The sequence below is a fragment of the Cyanistes caeruleus genome, chromosome 4 (genome assembly GCF_971803275.1).
Source record: "Cyanistes caeruleus chromosome 4, bCyaCae1.hap1.1, whole genome shotgun sequence".
Classification (NCBI taxonomy): domain Eukaryota; kingdom Metazoa; phylum Chordata; class Aves; order Passeriformes; family Paridae; genus Cyanistes; species Cyanistes caeruleus.
This window is the reverse complement of record NC_141704.1, coordinates 78,574,619-78,592,678: the sequence shown is the minus strand read 5'-3', so window position 1 is coordinate 78,592,678 and position 18,060 is coordinate 78,574,619. Positions and strand designations below refer to the sequence as shown.

The 18,060-nt window shown below is 40.1% G+C and overlaps 2 protein-coding genes and 1 long non-coding RNA gene across 16 annotated transcripts in view; 1 reads left to right on the top strand and 2 right to left on the bottom strand.

The window, feature by feature from the left end:
* Positions 1-387: 387 nt before the first annotated feature.
* LOC111930262 (uncharacterized) lies at positions 388-4,255 on the bottom strand. Of its 2 annotated transcripts, none has more exons than XR_015285803.1 (3): positions 4,215-4,255; positions 2,431-2,504; positions 388-1,840 (listed from the first exon to the last, which is right to left on the bottom strand). It is a non-coding gene; the product is annotated as an uncharacterized LOC111930262 (long non-coding RNA). The 2 variants fall into 2 exon arrangements; XR_002865086.2 differs by lacking the exon at positions 4,215-4,255 and adding an exon at positions 3,299-4,121.
* PYROXD1 (pyridine nucleotide-disulphide oxidoreductase domain 1) lies at positions 4,099-17,971 on the top strand. Its single transcript, XM_086885481.1, has 12 exons — positions 4,099-4,439; positions 6,408-6,488; positions 7,898-8,017; positions 9,166-9,294; positions 10,136-10,209; positions 10,807-10,967; positions 11,608-11,708; positions 12,542-12,671; positions 13,516-13,628; positions 14,757-14,879; positions 15,131-15,268; positions 15,617-17,971. Exons 1-12 carry the CDS (start codon positions 4,359-4,361, stop codon positions 15,863-15,865), a joined length of 1,500 nt encoding a protein of 499 aa, XP_086741607.1. The 5' UTR covers positions 4,099-4,358; the 3' UTR covers positions 15,866-17,971.
* Positions 7,127-18,060, bottom strand: part of RECQL (RecQ like helicase) — a 25,707-nt gene continuing 14,773 nt past the window's right edge. For 8 of the 13 annotated variants that reach the window (XR_015285799.1, XR_015285798.1, XR_015285800.1 and 5 more), the window contains one exon: positions 16,640-17,932. Coding sequence is in view for 5 of the 13 variants with exons in the window: in XM_086885476.1 (XP_086741602.1) it covers positions 17,744-17,932 (189 nt within the window). In the remaining 8 variants the exon portion in view is untranslated. Of the gene's footprint in view, positions 7,484-7,767; positions 9,911-11,183; positions 11,327-12,596; positions 12,639-16,639; positions 17,933-18,060 lie in introns of those variants that run through there. The other 5 variants (XR_015285795.1, XR_015285794.1, XR_015285796.1 and 2 more) reach the window with 5 other exon arrangements.

Below are 18,060 nucleotides of genomic sequence, written 5' to 3'. Positions count from 1 at the left end.
TCACCCAAGTAAGAGTCAATAGAGGTGTGGAGGTACACAAAACAATGAGTCAGTCTGGTAGCATAAGTACCATTTGGCTGGCCAAATTAGTTCTAAATTGTAGTAACCAACCCTTAAATAGTGTCAAGTCCCTGGAAGCTCCTTCTGCAGGTTACACTTTTTGGGTTATCCCAGATGGACATTGGTCCACCCAACTACTGTTTGGCCCCCCTACCTGACAAATTACTTTAGGATTATTAACCTTATGCCCATCTTGGAAAAGAAGCCCCATAAAAGCCCAGTATTGGGGTAGGGTAAAGTAAGACACATGAATGGACAGGATCTTCAACTTCCACAACGTTGGAATGGGCCCTACAGAGTTTTCTCTTACCAGGAGCCATGGCTCTGAAAAACAGAACTTCTTTACATGCCAAGTTAGATTATCTAACAATCTGAAGCCACAGAAAAGGGATTTCAAATTATAAATAAGCAAATACTGACATTACAGAACAGACTGATCTTAGATTCTGATTGCTGGCCAAAGAACAAGGGATTTATGGATAATTAAAACTGGATAGAGAACCCTGTTTTGTACACATCCCAAACATAAAAGAGCTCTAAAAACAACTTAACAAAATGCGGCAAGTTACTGAAGACAGCAATGCTGTCCACAATGCTGAAACTAATTGGTTCAAAAAAATTCTCCAAGGAATGGGGGGGATGGTCCCTGAGAGGATGGCTGGCTAAAATACTGGAAAACCATTGTAATTATAATTGGTAGTCATTATTGGATCATGTTCACAGAACAATCAATTGTGGTCTTGCAAGAATGTATAGGATTGTAGGTAGAAATTGAACTGAAACTTACCAAACCATCTTACAAAAGCTGGAAAGTTTCAAAGGGGGGGAATTGGTACCTTGCAGGTTAACTCAATTTCTACTGTGCTTGTGAACTTTTAGCTGAGAAATAAAGCATGTAAAATCTGCTTTGCCAGCAAGGATAGCTGGAAGAGAAGAAGACATCTGGCTCAGGAATGCAGAAATAGCCAAAACAAGGACTGAGTTTGGGAACCTGGGGAGGGTTTTATGATAATGGCCAAATTGTAACATGCATGTAGTGGCTGTATAACAGACTTGTAAAATCATGTGCCATACACAGTTACCAGTTATCACCAGTGTAATCAAGTGCCTGAATAAATTGTCCTTCTTAACACTAAATTGATGTTAAGGAGTCTTATTCAACTAGTTTTCAGTGGATTTGGTGACAATTCAAGCTGAGATTTCCCTTAGCAGAGTCTCAGTTGTCTTTGGTTCCATAAAGCCATTTCTTCACAACACAATATTGCAGAAACAGCTCAAGCTGGTGCCTCTGAGGAGAGACCCCAAAGGTCTCCTGGGCTTTTATCCTCTCACAGCCCAATCAACATGCAAGTCTTCCTCTTGACTCCTCTGTGTCTGTCTCCCAGCATCCATCCATGTGGCTGGCACTACACATTTTCTTGTCCTTTGTTGAACAAAATGTTGGTAGCTCACAGCCTCTTGTCTCTGGCTCAATCTGCAGTTCACAAACCAAGCTACCTGCAGCAGATTCCTCAACCTTCACATCATAGTGGCTGGTAATCAGAGGAGGGTTTTGTCCTCTTGTCCAGACTCATTGCAGCAGCTGGCTCAGGTCACCAGGCTGCAACAATTCTCTCAGCAAGGTAAGACTCATTCCAATGGGAGTAGGCAGTGAATCTTGACAGAATGCCTAACAAATTATGGGTTGTGACATAAGCAGTAATTGAACTCTCAGCCTATAGTCTTTGTAAAATTACAAATACAGGATTTGAATGATTGTATGTCTCCACAGTGGTGTTGTCTGTAAATACAAAAATCAACAAAGGGTTTGTATACAAAAGCATTCTTTTCCAACATACACTAATACAGCTTCAACAGTTTAATCAGGATGTGTTTCAAAATGACAAGCATTTTGTTCAGTGTCAAGATAAGTGTCTTGTGCAATAATATACATTCCCAAATAAACCTGTGTCGCTCCTGTACAACACATGCATCAACACCCAACCCTTGTGACACCTCCTCCACAGCCATACCAAAGCCCCACCAGCAGTTTTGTGAAGTGAGGGCATCCCATGTCCACTTTTTACTTTATTTAATTCCTTTCTATCAGCATGTAAATCTCAACTATTAATTTCATTAACTCTTATTAAAGCATGTTTTATATCAACACTTCTGTGGACATATATACTGAGTATGTTGTATGTCTTTATATACATATCTATGAAGTGTATCCAGGTATAAATAAAAAATACAGGCATGTTTTTACACATATATATATATATATTTTACTCCCTACATATATATATATATATATATACAGTCAAGTATGGAGGACACAGAGTATGGCAAATACCAATCACCTCAGAGAAGCTGATCCTATGGGATCAATACCTTACTAAGAGACAAGATGCACGCACAGCTTCCTTCTCACACTCCCCAGAACTGGCCAGCAGTGCTGTTACAGGCTGCAAAGAATTTGAAGAGTAAAGCATGGTTCCAAAGCTTTACCTTTATCCTTACTACCAGCCAGTGTGAACAATTTTAGCTTTTCACTTATGTTTCTCATCCTTTTTTCCCTCACATTTCCTAGCCTTTTCCACCCCATGTTTCCCACCCTTTCTTCTCTCCACTTTCTCCTCCTTTTTTCTCTCACCTTCCCCACCTTTTTCCATCTTGCACTTCCCACCCTCACCTTTCATGCCCTTTTCCTTCAATTTTTCCACCTCACGTTTCCTGCTCTTTTCTCTCTTCCCCCCCCCCCCACTTTCCCCCTCTATTTAAACACTTAAAATATTAGAAAAGGGGGGATTTCCCCTCAATTTAAACTCTTAAAACCAAGGGATAATAGGGATTCACTTACAATTTAAAGCTTAAGATGATGAAAATAGGGAGTTTGCCCTCAACTCAAACCCATAAAATGACATCATAAGGGTTCTCCCTTTCCCTTTAAACTAGAAAATAAAAATTCCCCATCAACTGATATCCCTAATTCATGGAAAAGACAGATTTTTCTTCAATTGTTAAGACTTAAAATCATGGTGAAGGGAAATGCCCTCCAAATGAAACAGACAATAATGAAAAAGGAAGGTTTCTCCTCAAACACTTCTTTTTTATGGGGTCACTGGGATGCTCTAGGGAGGGACTAGGATGGGACCAAGGGCATTTGGAAGGGACTGAAGTTACTGGGATAGAACTGGAAAGATGAAATGGAAAAGAGAAAGAGGAGAGATCTTCCCTACACCCCCACACGCTGCCCCACCTGCTCAGGTGTGCTGCTCCCTCTCCTGTGCTGCCCAGCGGCACAGGGCTTGTCCCTCTGCCCATCCTGGAGCAATGCTCATGGAGCATCCAGGGGTTCCTTCTGCAAATATTGTCCTTTGACAGATTCCTGGAGACTGCCCACTCCAGCAGGTACAAACACCCCTGAAAGCAGCCCTTAGCAGGGCTTGCACCTCCTCATCCTCACTGGCCACACCTAGGGCTGCTTCACCCCTCCTCATCCTCACTGACCGCACCTAGGGCTGCTTCACCCCTCCTCATCCTCACTGACCCCACCTGGGGCTGCCCTGCCCCTCCTCATCCTCACTGACCACACCTGGGGCTGCCCTGCCCCTCCTCATCCTCACTGACCACACCTAGGGCTGCTTCACCCCTCCTCATCCTCACTGACCACACCTAGGGCTGCTTCACCCCTCCTCATCCTCACTGACCCCACCTGGGGCTGCTTCACCCCTCCTCATCCTCACTGACCGCACCTGGGGCTGCCCTAGACATTGGTTTACACAGGAATTTCACTAAACCCCACCCTAGTCTCACTTTTGAACAATTGAACAAAACCTTGCTGCTTTCATATTAAATATAAAGCTGAGTAATGTGGAAAAATACGAAGGAAAATAGAAACAGTGGCCACTGCTATGAAGTTCGCCTGGATCGGGCCCGGGCTATGGCATCGGGGAAAACCCGGACTGGCTTTCCCCAGAATATGGAACGGGGGAAAACCCAGACCGGATTTAGCCGGAATACAGCATGGGGTGGGGGGGACACCCGGACTGGATTTCGGCGTAATACGGAATGGGAGAACCTCGGACTGGATTGCGGCTCGATCCCGGAATGGGTGCACAAGATGGGTTTGATCCCTCTCTTTTGTAGAGATGCACAGCAGATACGACACGCACGTTACATAAACACCACATCGGCGGGAAGGAGCCGTTCCGGGGCGGGTGCACACGGGATGACTCACGCGCGCCGCGGCCCCGCGGGAGGAGAGGAAGTTTAGGCACTGCTGCTTGCCGTAGGTGGGGCCGGGAGCGGAGGCTGCCATGGCGGGGGCCGGCGGCGCGGCGCGGGCCCGGTTCGCAGTGGTGGGCGGCGGCATCGCGGGGGTCACCTGCGCCCAGAAGGTAACGGGGGCCTCGCCGCGCCTGCGCACGGGGCTCTCCCGCCCCTTCCTCCCGCTCCCCGCCCTTCCCGCGCTCGGCGCCAGCCGGGAATTGTCCCCAGGGAGGCGGGAGGTTCCCGACCCCACGGCGGAGCCTCAGCGTGCCGGGGCCCTTGGGCCTGTGCAGCCGCCCGGACCGGCTGTGAGCTGCTGGGACCGGGCTGCGCGGCTGGCGGCACCGGCACGGTGAGAGGCGTAAACCCCTTCAGGGTCAGCTTGTGCACGGCCATAGAAACAGATCTACGCTGCATAAATATCCGCATGTGTACAGCAGTTCCATACTCTGTCCTAGGCCCCCCTAATCCCCGTTTCTTAAAAACAATTTGTCTCGCTTGAGAAAACAACAAACCAAACGCAGCCCCAGGGCAGCAATGTTGTAATATAACGATGTTTATCTGTGTAGAAATACATCTCAAGAGGTTCAGACTTGGTACGGTTATTTTGAATATCCTTATCTCCTTCATAAAAGGAGAATCGCAACTTCATAACTGCACAAAGCTGGCACTCTGTCCTGATCTAGACGTCAGGGACTTCAGGATCCCTGCAGGAATTATTCCTTAGAGCCATAAAGGGTTGTGCTGCAGCTGAGCTGAGGGCTGCTGTGATGTGCTCCTTTTTATTAATGCTGCTTAGTTTTTACAGGCTCCATGTTTTAGAGCTCTGTACCTCATCCATTCCTCTGTGAGCCCAGGCTCTAAAAGTATAAATTGATCAGTTTCTTGGTCTCAAGGTTTTTGATGATTTTAAAGTAATGGTAACTAGAGGTAATTTTGTACCTGTAGAATGAAATGATGAGGAGTATTTTATATGTGTCAGGAAAATTAATCCACAAACACTAGAGGTTTATGTCCAAAAAGGAGACAGAGGAGTCCTTTTATTTTATTCAAATAAAGACAGAGGCCATGGGGCATTCCCCCGAGGTCTCTCAGATTTTTGGAGGACACGGCCTCCTTTTTATCCTAATCTCCTGGCCACATTTCCCTCTCTTTCCCCATTCACTGAGGTACTCGAGAGGTACAGAGTTCCTGGAACACCTGATACCTAAGATTCTCCCCCAATGTATAACCCTTCCTTTTAATCTTTAATTCTTATGGAATTTATGGTTTTTCCCCATTGTTTCTTTCATCTTTCAATATCCAATTTCATTTATCAGCAAACCTGCAGTTTTTTTGTGAAGGCAATTTTTTTTTTTTTCCATTTATCAATCAGTGTAATCTTTCCCATTGTTTCTTTTATCTCTCAGTGCCAGTTTTATCTACCAGCAGATCCACAGCTTGTTTGTAAAGACAAATCCATCATTCCTCTCATCTGTTAGAGCTGCAGAGCACCATACAGACTGTTTTGGATGTGTGTGTTCTCTGGTGATGTCGGGGTCTCTCTGGATGGCATCCCTCCCCCCCAACAGCACCACTTGTCTTACTGAGCAATGCACATTTAAATTGGGAATTCTTCCCTTTGACTTGGGGCCTTATAAGTCTTGCAGTGCTTAACAGCACCCTCAAGATGATCTTTTAGTTTACTAAATAGGGTATAAAATATCCAGGAGAAATCAGCATTTCCCCTGTGAAAAGGAAACCTGTAAACAAGTCACTGCTGTGCAGTAAAATAATGTGTCCTCACCAACTGGGTGTCTTCAGAAATCACATGATCATAGTCTGATCCATCAGATGGCCTTTGGAATATTGTGACAATAGTCCTTTACACTATGGCTGCAGTTCTTGAAGGTATATTTATGTGTGATTGAAATAAATGTGTCTTCAAATTCTCTTCAGTTCTTATCCTTCTGTTACCCTGAAGCAGTGTTTTTTCAATTAAGATTCTACAAAATCAAAATAATGTATTAAGACATTCTGCTTTTCACCAGTAGTTTTATAGAGTTAAAGAGCAAGTCTGATGATGGCTCTGATCATGGTTTCTGTTTCTTTACAAGCTGGCTGCAGAATTCCCGTCAGAAGACATTTTTTTAATGACAGCTTCTCCAGTTATAAAAGCTGTAACTAATTTCAAGCAGGTAAGAGAGATTTAATTTTTCTTACAGTAAGACATGTTCAAAGTTCATATGTACAGATAATTTAGAACCCAATGGTGAAAATGCTCATGACTTTGAGCTTGATTTCATATTAGTGTGATTGCAGTGGTATTAGGATTGATCATCTATTTTATAGTGGTGTTAGGAAGACTGACAAGCTATTTTATAGTGATTAGTAATTGGTGAATATATTCACAGCATTCAAGCAAAAGTTAAACCAGGTGTTTACATGGGTGAGGTGTGTTCAGACTTACTGAAGCTTTATTTCACTGCTTTATTAGTGAGTGACCTCTTTTAAGCACTGAAATGGTATCATAGTCTTGCTCATGTTTGAATTTGGGGCAGAAACAGCCTTCTGACAAAGTAGCAAAAGAAGGAATAGCCTTCTGGGGAATTGCTTTGAGCTTTATCTACTCCAACAGCTGCTGATTCAGTGACAGCTTTCCTGCTGGTTTGAAAAAGAAAATCAAATGCATGCATGAATTCAGATTTGTGGCTAGTAGGGTCATTAAGCTGAGTGTGAGAGCCCTCTGTGAGATTGTTGGAGTAACATGTAACTAAAGAATGCTTTCTGTAAGTGCAGACAGCAGTGCCATGAGTGTCCAGTAAAGACATATGCACAGGGCAGAGATGTCAAGTCTGTAATTCATATCAGCAGAAATTTATGTATCTGAAGAATAAGGGAATAGCTAAGAACTACTGGAAGGCAGCAGCATCTAAGTTTTGGACATGAGCGTCTTAATTTCTCTCTGAATTGCAAGCATGGTGTTGCTTCTGGTTCCTAGCTGTGTTCCAAACTCTGATTATTCAGTAAAGTTGCAGGCCTGGAGGTTTCCATGCAGCCACTCTCTTTTAGAAAAAACACAAAATTGTCATCACTTATTTGAATGTTTTTCAAGTTCTGGTTTGCCTCTTTGGGGTTTTTATTTTGTTTGTGTTTGTTTTCTGTTTGATGTTGTCCATTTCCCCTGAGGTCTCTGAAATATCAGATAGTGGGTCTGGATGAGATTTTTTATCAAAGTTACAAAAAGAGAAAAACAGAATTTTAACACTACATCATATAAATTAAAAAGCAGCGTTAACAACTCTGATAATAGACTTCTTTATGGAATAAAACACTGTAGCAGTTAGAGCAACTGTCAGGGTTCTCCATTTTTGCTTAATCTGTGTATTTAGGATTAAAATGTACTCTTTAACCAGAAACAGGTATGAAAAGATTCTGTATTGAAAAAGGAACTTTTAGAAATTACAGGGTAACACATTTTCAGACAATATGGGCTTTATGTTGTGACTTTTTTACTGGAAATTAACACAGCATCTTCTGTCAAAAACCTTGGAAAAAGAGGTGGATAAATGATCCATATTTTTAAACACCTCTCTTTCTCCTACAGGTCTCCAAAACACTTGAGGAATTTGATGTTGAAGAGCAACCAAGTTTTCTATTAGAAAAACGATATCCCAATATTAGAGTTATACAGTCTGGAGTAAAACAGTTGAAAAGTGATGAACACGTAAGCTACAGTTTTCTTTTTTATTTTGTTTTTCAAGTGATATATATAAAAAAATAATTTAAGAAGTAGCTAAATGTTTTTGGTGAGAAATTTTGTTCAAGAACATTTTGGTTACTGAATTGATAACTTACCAAAATTACAAGAAAATACTTCCTAATTCTAATTTCACTTACCACTTAACACTGTTTTTCAAGTAGAAATATATACAGAGGACAAAGTAAATCTTGAAAGAACCAAAATTTCCACTGTTTAGCAAAAAAGGAAATTAGGATTAATTAGCATTAGGAAATATGTTGCAAATATGAGCAATGGACAGCATGTACATACCCTTGTTAGCTCTGTGTCAACTTGTTATTTTTCACTTCAACATGTATAAGAAACTAACATTCACATCCAAAACTGGTTTTGCTCACTTTTAAGGTTTGTGGAGATGTAATTTCAGGTAGATTCTGCTAACATTCTGAATCCAATGATTTTCTTGTATCATTACTAGGATAGTGTTTTAATATAGGTCTTAGTGGACACAAATAATTAATGTATGTGAATTTGGAGAATCTTTTTCCCAAAACCACTTTCAACTATGCAGCTTCAAGTTTGTAGAACAACAAGTAATGTCATAAAATGTTAAAAATTAAGGTCTTATTTCTCAGAATGATATAGCTTGTTTAGTGCCTCCACTTTTTCTTCAGCAAAGATTTGTAGTCTTTCTAAACTGTGTCCTGTCCTGTGCCTGGTTAACTCAGAGCTACTGCTGTTGAAATATTTTGAATGAGATTCTCAATTGCTAATGTATGGTAGTGCATAGTTCTGTCCCTGGGGCCTGAGAGACATTTGGTCACATAGAAAACACAGAACTCTTTCAGCACAGCCAGTGAGTACAAAGTGCCACCAAGTGGTAAACTTGATCTTGCTTCGAGTGCACTGTGTACACTTCCCATTTTATTGGTCACATATCTCTGGTGAGTGTGATGGGAATAAATGATACACAGTAAGAGTATGAAGGCTTGTTCCTTAAAGAGGCGCCTTACAGCTTTTAGTATCTGCGAATTACTGTGACATTAAGGAAAGAGAAAGCTGATGTTCTCTTAGATGTTTTGATTTAGATGAATTCTCTTAGATTAATTTCCTTTTCTCTTCACTGTTAACAGAAAATTTACACTGAAGATGGGAAAGAATACATCTATGAAAAGCTTTGCCTGTGTGCTGGAGCGAAACCAAAATTAATTGTTGATGGGAACCCCTATGTATTGGGAATCCGGGATACTGACAGTGCACAGGTAAATGTGTTTTTGACTTAAAAATGTGTAATATATTCCTGCATCTAGTGCAAAATACCAGAATTATTGTGGAGTGAAATGGAGAAACAGAAAATAATGCTTGTTATTATATATTCTTAAATAATAACATTCTCACTAGCAGAAAAACAGCCTTATAATGCCACTAAATTAATTAGCCACTATATTTGTTAAGTTTATAGATAGCTCATACACATTATTTCTAACATGATAATATGGAATAAACAATATTTTTTCACCTTCCAGACAGAATCCAGTTGAAAAATATAAACAGGAAGTAGGCACCAGTAGAAATTTCCCTGGGAAGGTGTGTGTGATACCTGGTACAAAGAGTTGCTTCTTACAGTTGAAAGCTAGTGAAGGAATTTCTTTTTATTCTCTTCTAGTTCTACTGTAGCTTCTCCTCTTTTTTCAGAAAAGAGTTAGATATAGTCAAAGATGTGTAAAAATTTTCACCTGAGAAATGACTTAATGAATTAAAAATTAAGCTTGGAAGGCAAAGGTGAAGTTTCACTGCTAGTTCTTGAGCATTAGAGGAGGCAGGGTGAGCACTGCTTCTCCATAACATGGAATTGCCATTCATCAAATGAAGCTGGACCTTGAGGATAAAAAAAGGAGTTACATTTTCAAGTAATCTGAAGTGAAACTGAAATTGTTGTTTGTTACAACAGCTTCTGTTACAGGTCTCAGCCTAGCTATATACATATCAATAGTCTGAAAAAATCAAGACTAAGAGCAAGAAAATACTAGAAAGTGTATAGTTGATATAGTGTGAGGGAACGCACTCTAAGTTCTAATTGACATTTTTCCTTTCTTAATGCAGGCTTTTCAGAAGAATTTGGCTCAGGCTGAGAGAATAGTGGTGGTAGGAAATGGTGGGATTGCCCTTGAATTAGTGTAAGTGAACAAAAAATACATAATCAAATCTTTAACAATGCAATGATAAATCTAGTGTACATGGGTTTGGGAGAAGGTTGACTTATAAAATTTTATCTCTTAGAGCATGTAGTGGCAAAAGTGATTAGAGGAGGTTTTTTTTGCAACATAGTGGTTCTTACTGACACATAAAATTAGGAAAGCTCCAGAAGTAGCTTTGTCATATAGATATCAAGAATATACAGTTCGTGTTCCATATGCAAACAAGATCCAAATGCTTGTTTTTAACAGTGGGAGTCTGGCAGAAATGCACTTCTTTTTCATTTTGGGGAGCAGAAAATACTAATGATTAGAATTATAAATTTGATCTTCCTCCCCACCCCTTACCCCAGGACAGTCAAGCTTGTGTTGGTGAGAAATTACATGTCAACTTAAAGAGGTATTTTTTTAATGGGTTCATTATGTAAATATTTAGAAGTGCATTTGATAGGTTGGAAAGTTTTGGATCCCCTAGTTCTGACTTCTGGAAGGAAATCTGACATGCTTCTGCTTGTGTTGTGAACATTCAGATCCTTTTCAGGCAGTCTGTCACTTTATCCCTTGTTTAAATGTCCACAGGTATGAAATTCAAGGCTGTGAAGTAATCTGGGCTATCAAAGACAAAGCCATTGGGAACACCTTCTTTGATGCAGGAGCAGCTGAATTTCTTCTTCCAAAGCTCACTGCCGAAAGCCGAGAGGCTCCAATCGAGTGTAAAAGAACCAAGTACACAGTGGAAGGTATGGAGTTTAGTTTCCTGACTGCAGCAGCAGCATTTCATATTAAAGATAGTCTTAAAATCAGTCAATTTAGCAATTTAGGAATAAGGCTTACTGTTATCATTAATGACATTTCCTTCTTCAAAAACTGAGAGTAAAAAAACGACATAAAAACCCATTCTGAATTTATGTAGATAGAATGTAATAGTTTCTTGCAAACTGTAAAAAAGTGCTTACCTTTGTGCCAAGTTTATATTAATTCCCTGTATTCCTTCTGCTGAAGAACTTGTTCTGTTTTCTGTAATGTTTTGATGTGAACTATTTCACCATTATATAGGAAGGAGCTGTCACGTAGTAGGATATTGGGGGAGCAGGTGAAACTGCACAGAACATTATTACAGGTGGAGTGAAACTGCAGTCTCAGAAACAACAATTCACTAGGACTGCATGAACAAACATCACACAAACCTAAGTATGACCAAAATCATAACAAAAAGAAGAGCATGGTTCTAGACATCAGGACGAAAGAATAAGGATATTATGCTTTCCTCTTCCCTTTTGGCAGCCAGGTGGTATTTTTCTACTGAGAATCCTTGTTCTGAATTCTGAGGACAAGGAAGTATGCACACTAAATCTGATGTACTCCACCTCTTTCTTTCAGGAAGTGAGGAGAAAGGAAGACCTACCGGAGCATCTGACAAGCTGGGCAGTGCCTTAGGCCCCGACTGGCATGAGGGCTTACACCTGAAAGGGACTAAGGAGGTATGGGTATAACCTTGCTGTTATATTTATTTGAGTGCTGTGGGCATGAGTACTGTGAAGAGTTCCATGTTTACAATAAAGCAAAAAATCCTTGTTTCTGGGGTTTTTTTTTCCTTCATTTCTGAATTCCTTAGGTGTTACGTGTTTGTTTTGCATTTAAAAAATGATCTGTCAAGGGTGATCAGTCACAGACCAGCTAAAAGATGTTTAGGATATTTAGCAGCTTAATCAGTGGTGGTTTGGCTGTTGAAGGCTGTGGAACTGTATTTATACAGTTTTATTTTATGTAGTGGAGAATAAAACAAGGCCCAAATTCACAAAGCAGTTTAGGGAAACAGGTAACTTTCCAACTTTTGGCTTGACATCAGAACATGCTTGAAACATGGGTTGATAGTACAGAATACTTTTTTCTTTTCACAATGTTTAGAACATGGACTTCTTATTGTTACCCAAATGTAATTCATGATGGAAAAAAAAAAGGAATTTGCAATCCTGAAAGACAGAAAATTATGAGTTTACTTTATTCTGTTCTGATAAGGTTTGAACTCTCTTCCTGTAAGCTTAGGGGAACCTGAATATGTTTTCTGGCTTGCCAGAAAAATCTAATTGTTATGAACTTTCAGATACCTGCTCAAAAAGCAGGTACATTGCCATTGGCTATGGTTAGATTTGTGACAAAAATAGTAAAGTGTGGGAATCCATTTAGTGGGGCTGGGATATAGGGTGGGGGATTTTCCTGTTTAGTAATATCAGTTTAGGTGATGATATCCTTGCTATTATCAATCTTGTGATTGCTAATCATTATGTTTATAATTTTGTCAAATTTTCTTTAGTTTTCTCATAAAGTACATATTGAAATACTGTGTGAAGTAAAGAAAATACACTTACAGCAAGAATTTATCCAGCTGCAACGAACTTCCTTGACTTTTCCTAAAGGAGAGAAAAATGTAGAAGCAGATGAGGGTGAGTGCAAGTGCTGATAAGATGTTGAATATAAATCTCTCTGCTGGAGCATGTTTGATCTTGTTTGCTGTTTTAAAGCAAATACAGATTTGAAAAATAAACTTTCTATATCTATAAATTGAGGTTTAGCAGTTTACAGTGATCAAATCTATGGGCTACAATTAAATTACAAAATCTTATGTGCCAGACACTTTTTTCCACCAAGTAACCAAAATCCTGTATTCAGAATATTCCATCCTTAACAAAATCCATTAAAGTAATATTTTAATAGTGAAATTAAAACAGGAGGAAAAAAACCAACATTTTATATCAAAACTGAATTAAATCTTCAAAGTAGAGGAAAATATCCCCTTTTTTAAATTAATAACTATGCCTCTAATTTCCACCTAATTAAAATGAATGTTTAAAATACTGTTTTAGTAATCAGTTACTTTCAGCTTAAGTCAAATCTACCCTGTTCTTTTTGCTTTTGAGGCACTTCTGTGCATCTGTAAATTTCTTCATAAAAGAATATTTGGCAATTGCATACTTGAGAGAACATCCCACAGGACACAGTATTTACCCCCCTACAAATGAGGGCTTTAATTTCGGAAAATACTGAAGCAAGTTATTTGTAGGAGCTGAGATCCAAGATAATTTTTTTTCTCAAGCTCTGAACAATGGTAAGAAAAGTTAATCTCTGATAATTTTTTCCTTTTTATTTTTAATTTTAATCTTTCCTTACCTATTCAGTTACCTCAAAGGTTTTGTGAGTTTTTTTTCTTTCATATCTAATCATAAGCTGTAATTAATGAAGTAACTTCTGTTGGTTACATTCTCAGGGAAAATTTTCCCCCTTTTTCAGTGCTGTGGCCTGTGTATGTGGAATTAACTAATGGAAACATTTATGGATGCAATTTCATTGTCAGTGCAACTGGAGTTGTGCCAAATGTTGAACCATTTCTTGATGGCAATAATGTAAGTATACTGATTTCTTTTGGAGCTTTTCAAGGAAGTTGAAAGAAACTTTTTCAGCTGGTTTATGCTTCTGTTCTGTCATGAAACATGGATTGCTAAAGATTTAAATATTGTGCACCATCTCAAAACAAGGCAGGTTGTGTTGATTCTGAGATATCCAACAGGATATAAGTATATTTGATCTGTGGTCTTGGTTTATTACTGTTGTTCCCCAGCTGTATATATACAGTATATATGCAGTATTAAGCCTATGCAAAGAGAGAAAAGCATCTGTATAATTGGCTAATGTGGCAAAAATGTAGAATAACTTCTGTGTTAGTTCTGTACCATGCTCTTACCTTATTAATCTTGACATTTGCCCCTGGAAAAGAAGCAGCTATTTCCAATATTTTTTGTCGAGGTGCTCATGTTCATTGAGGGAAGTTACCCCGAGTCAGCACCCAAATGTGGATGGTGATTCCGGAGTTCGTAACTTCCATGTGAATTTCCACATCTTGAGATCATCATTTTGTTTCTGTGTTCAGTGTCTGCTCAGCAACAACTACAACATCCCTGGGTTATAAACACTGTTTCCATCACAAATCCAACAAGTAGCCCCATACAAGCTACTACTGAAAAATGATCCCAGACAAAATCAGGACATTGGGGTAGTTTGGGTTAAGATGAGGTTAAGTGGGGTAGGTTGGGTTAAGTGATAATCCATCTGATTAGCCGGTGCTCTGGTTAAAGAAAAAAATGCTGAAAACATACATCTGATGTTGAGCCATGATATATTTCCAGGCCTATGCTATAAGCTTAGATCAGGAATTAAGTTTTTGCAATGCTATTTTCTTGCCTTGGCAGAAATACAAAGTGATCTCTTAAGACTGGGTGTCCCTGTAACACTCAGTGTGATTTTGAATTTGGCAAGCCCTGTGACTTCCCTGCATCGGTATCAGTAATAGTCCTTTAAAAACCTGTGCTGTGCTCTAGAATAACAAGTACAAGTAAGCTTTGTACCTTCCGTGGAGGTCTTGCCACTCAGGATAGTCTCATGGTAAACAATGAAGGAACAGCCAATTGCTTAAGCTGGAGGAAGGTGAATGACTTGATGACTTCTTTCATTGCTGATGTGTGCAAACCCTTCAGTTTGCTGTGGGTGAAGATGGAGGACTGAAGGTAGATAAGCACATGCACACATCGCTGCCAGATGTGTACGCAGCTGGAGATATCTGCACAGCAGCGTGGGAGCCGAGCCCCGTGTGGCACCAGGTACATCCTCGCACGCGTGTGATCCACGGGGAATTGCACACCAGCACACACACCAAGGAGTGCAAGGTGAAGCAAGTGGATAATCCTGGGTGGTTGACGGTTGAGAGTTTTATGGAGGTGGCTGGAAATCGAGCTGGCCAGCCCTTCTGAGTATAAAAAACACAAAGTATGCACTGATGCTCGCTGCAGTGAGTGTGGTCATGGCACAGTGACAGTCTTGTGACTTAAATCTTCCCAATTTTCTCTTTCAGATGAGGCTGTGGACCCAAGCTCGGCAGATGGGATGGTATGCAGCAAAGTGCATGGCAGCAGATGCTTTAGGGGAATCTATTGATATGGATTTCAGCTTTGAACTATTTGCTCACATTACAAAATTTTTCAATTACAAGGTCAGTACAGTCTGATAGTTGTACACCACTGAATTAACACATACTGCTTGCTTACATACACTTGTTGACCCTGAGCAGATACTTTAATATTGAGAAAACAGATTTTCTTTATATAGTAATTAATCCTAGCTTAGATTTTCTCCATTCGTACTAATGTGCATGATATTTCAAGAGGAAAGATTTTTGAGTCCATTGTGTTTGCAAGCCAGTGACTGGGGGAGGGACCCTAGGGACAAATATTTCCTATTTGCACCACATTTAAGGCCAGGAACTGTTAGCAGCAGAAATGCTAAAAGCCACTGCAATGATCTTATGAGAGCTTTTTCCTTTCCCTTTTCCTTCCACTAGGTGGTGGTTTTGGGGAAGTACAATGCTCAGGGCTTGGGCTCTGACCATGAGCTGATACTAAGATGTACCAAGGGACGCGAGTATGTGAAAGTGGTGATGCAGAATGGCCGAATGATGGGAGCTGTGCTTATCGGTGAAACAGACTTGGAAGAAACCTTTGAAAACCTGATTTTAAATCAAATGGATCTTTCAGCCTATGGTGAAGATCTCCTAAATCCAGATATTGATATAGAAGATTATTTTGATTGAACAGTACCCCATTCCCATTTTGTATGAAGCCTTGATACCAAGTAATACATCCCGGAAAACTGTTCTCTCAGGATTACCAGAAATGAGGGATAAATGCAATCCTCTATTGAGATTTTGGATTGAGCTTGCCAAACTACTGACTGGTTACTGTCACAGGTACCAGCTAATGGTGCAAACTCTGTCGAGCTGGCTCAGATGAACAGAGAACAGTTTTAGGGCACAGGGTGCTCAGAGCTGTTGCTACCTGGAATATGGGTTGCAAATATATGGCCTTACTCATGTTTTTTTTCCCACCCCCTCCCCCACCAATAAGTTTACTTTGAAATAAATGTATTTTCTACTCAGTTAAGTACAGAACACAAGCTTTGCACAATGAAAGCCAGGATGAGATGGCAGTAGAGAGCAGCTTTTTAACTGCTTGTCCCTTCAGCTGTCAAGGTGTTATGGTAGAGCTGCCCTGTATTGCATAGTGCCAGCCCTGGACAGCAATTGTTTCATCCTGGCTTTTGATTTTGTTCTACAGTTGCTGCCTGGGAGTTGCTATTTATTTTGGGTCAAATTCGGAACAATTTATTTTATTTACTCAATGCAAAGCTGGCAGTGCATATTGAGATTTGTCCCAGAAAAATCACTTAATTTTTTCTTAGGAGAATGACTATTTTTAACTAAATTTTCAATTTTTGGCAAAGGTCTCAGCTGAAGGATGGGTGAAAGTGACTAAAGCCTATAGTCTGTCACAGTTTTACCAGAAAAATAAAGATGAAGAGCATGTTCTAAATGTTATTAGTTTTATATTTATTATACATATAAGTGTAAGGGAGAAGAACTAAAATGCAACCACCCAGAACTTGTGTTCATTAGTGAAACTGAACATGCCTTTTTGATCTTTGGCTGCTAAGATGTTAAAAGTAAGAAAATAAAATTGAGTCTAGAACTCAGCATATGTGCCTGAGAATGTTTGCAGGCAGCAGTAGCTGTTCCTAGGCTGGCAGGTTGTCCTGTTTGTAAACTTAAATTTAGGTACTTCTGCAAAGCACAGAAGTCATAAATCTCTATTTGAATGACAGTCTAGAGAAGTCAAATTTTACAAGCAACAGACATATTTCAAAAGGATAAATACACATACTATTTCATTCAGAAATACATACAGTATTTCACTCAAACATGCCACACTGGGTGTAGGGACACATGTCCCTACTCAGAACTGCAGAGATGGCAATGCCCTCATGGGCTGGAACAACCAGTACAGCAGCAGCTTTGACCCAGGACTCCAGAGGAAGGAAGCTGGAGCATCCTAGTCTCCGTCTGTGTGATGTCAGTCCCTGGGGCTGGTGACAGCAGCTCCCCTGGAGAAGCAGCACCATGGCTGCAGTGGTCTCACTGGTAGAGAGGAGAGTCACCTGCACAGCAGGCAGAAGGAACAGGAGGTGACAGGGTCTTCATGCAGAGCTAAGGACCACCAAGTCCTGTGCTGCAAAGGAGGGAAACCTCCAGATGGCTCTCACGGGAGCAGTGGATGGAGACTTCCATAGGAAGGAAGTCTGGAAACCTCTGGATCTCTGGCAGTCCTTTCCAGTCTGCACAAACCTGCCATAGTGTTACTATATACTACACTTCCAAAAGAGTTAAAAAGGCAATAATGGTCATTATACCGGTTTTGTAATCATTGCTGAATCCAAAGATAAGCACCAATTATTTTGATATGAAACACTTTTTCCTTCACTACTGGCCTTCTAGATTTGAGTTTTTTAAGATATTTGTTCCCTGTTCAGTGTTTATTAAATAAAAATACCATTACTAAAGCACAGATTGAACTTACACACTGCATTGTCCATGGAGCAGCAACCATGATTAGATCCTAAATGTAGTCTGTGACACTCAGTCAATAATTACTGGTTGGTCATTTCCACCTGCCTGAAGCTTAGGCTTCTTTGCTTTTAAGTTAGGACCACAGCTGGGTCGCTTATGTTCCTGTGATTTCTTCACCAGTGGCTCTTGGACAGTCTTTGATCCAGTCTGGGCATTTTCTCTGCTTCCTTTTGAATTTGAAGATTGAGATGGTTTGACCTGTAAGTTATAAAGAGTTCAATTAAAATTCTAACATTGTTTTCCTTCTTTTTCTGTGTTCCCACACAAGAGAGAAGATTTTTTATGAGGTTGACTGCATTACTACAAAACATGTTTTGAGCAGGTAG

Excerpts from the sequence above, each read along its gene's own strand:
- PYROXD1 (XM_086885481.1), top strand. The coding sequence starts at position 4,359 with ATGGCGGGGGCCGGCGGCGCGGCGCGGGCCCGGTTCGCAGTGGTGGGC. Across the intron at positions 4,440-6,407 it reads GGGTCACCTGCGCCCAGAAG|CTGGCTGCAGAATTCCCGTC; the intron begins GTAACGGGGGCC and ends TTTCTTTACAAG. Across the intron at positions 11,709-12,541 it reads ACCTGAAAGGGACTAAGGAG|TTTTCTCATAAAGTACATAT; the intron begins GTATGGGTATAA and ends AATTTTCTTTAG.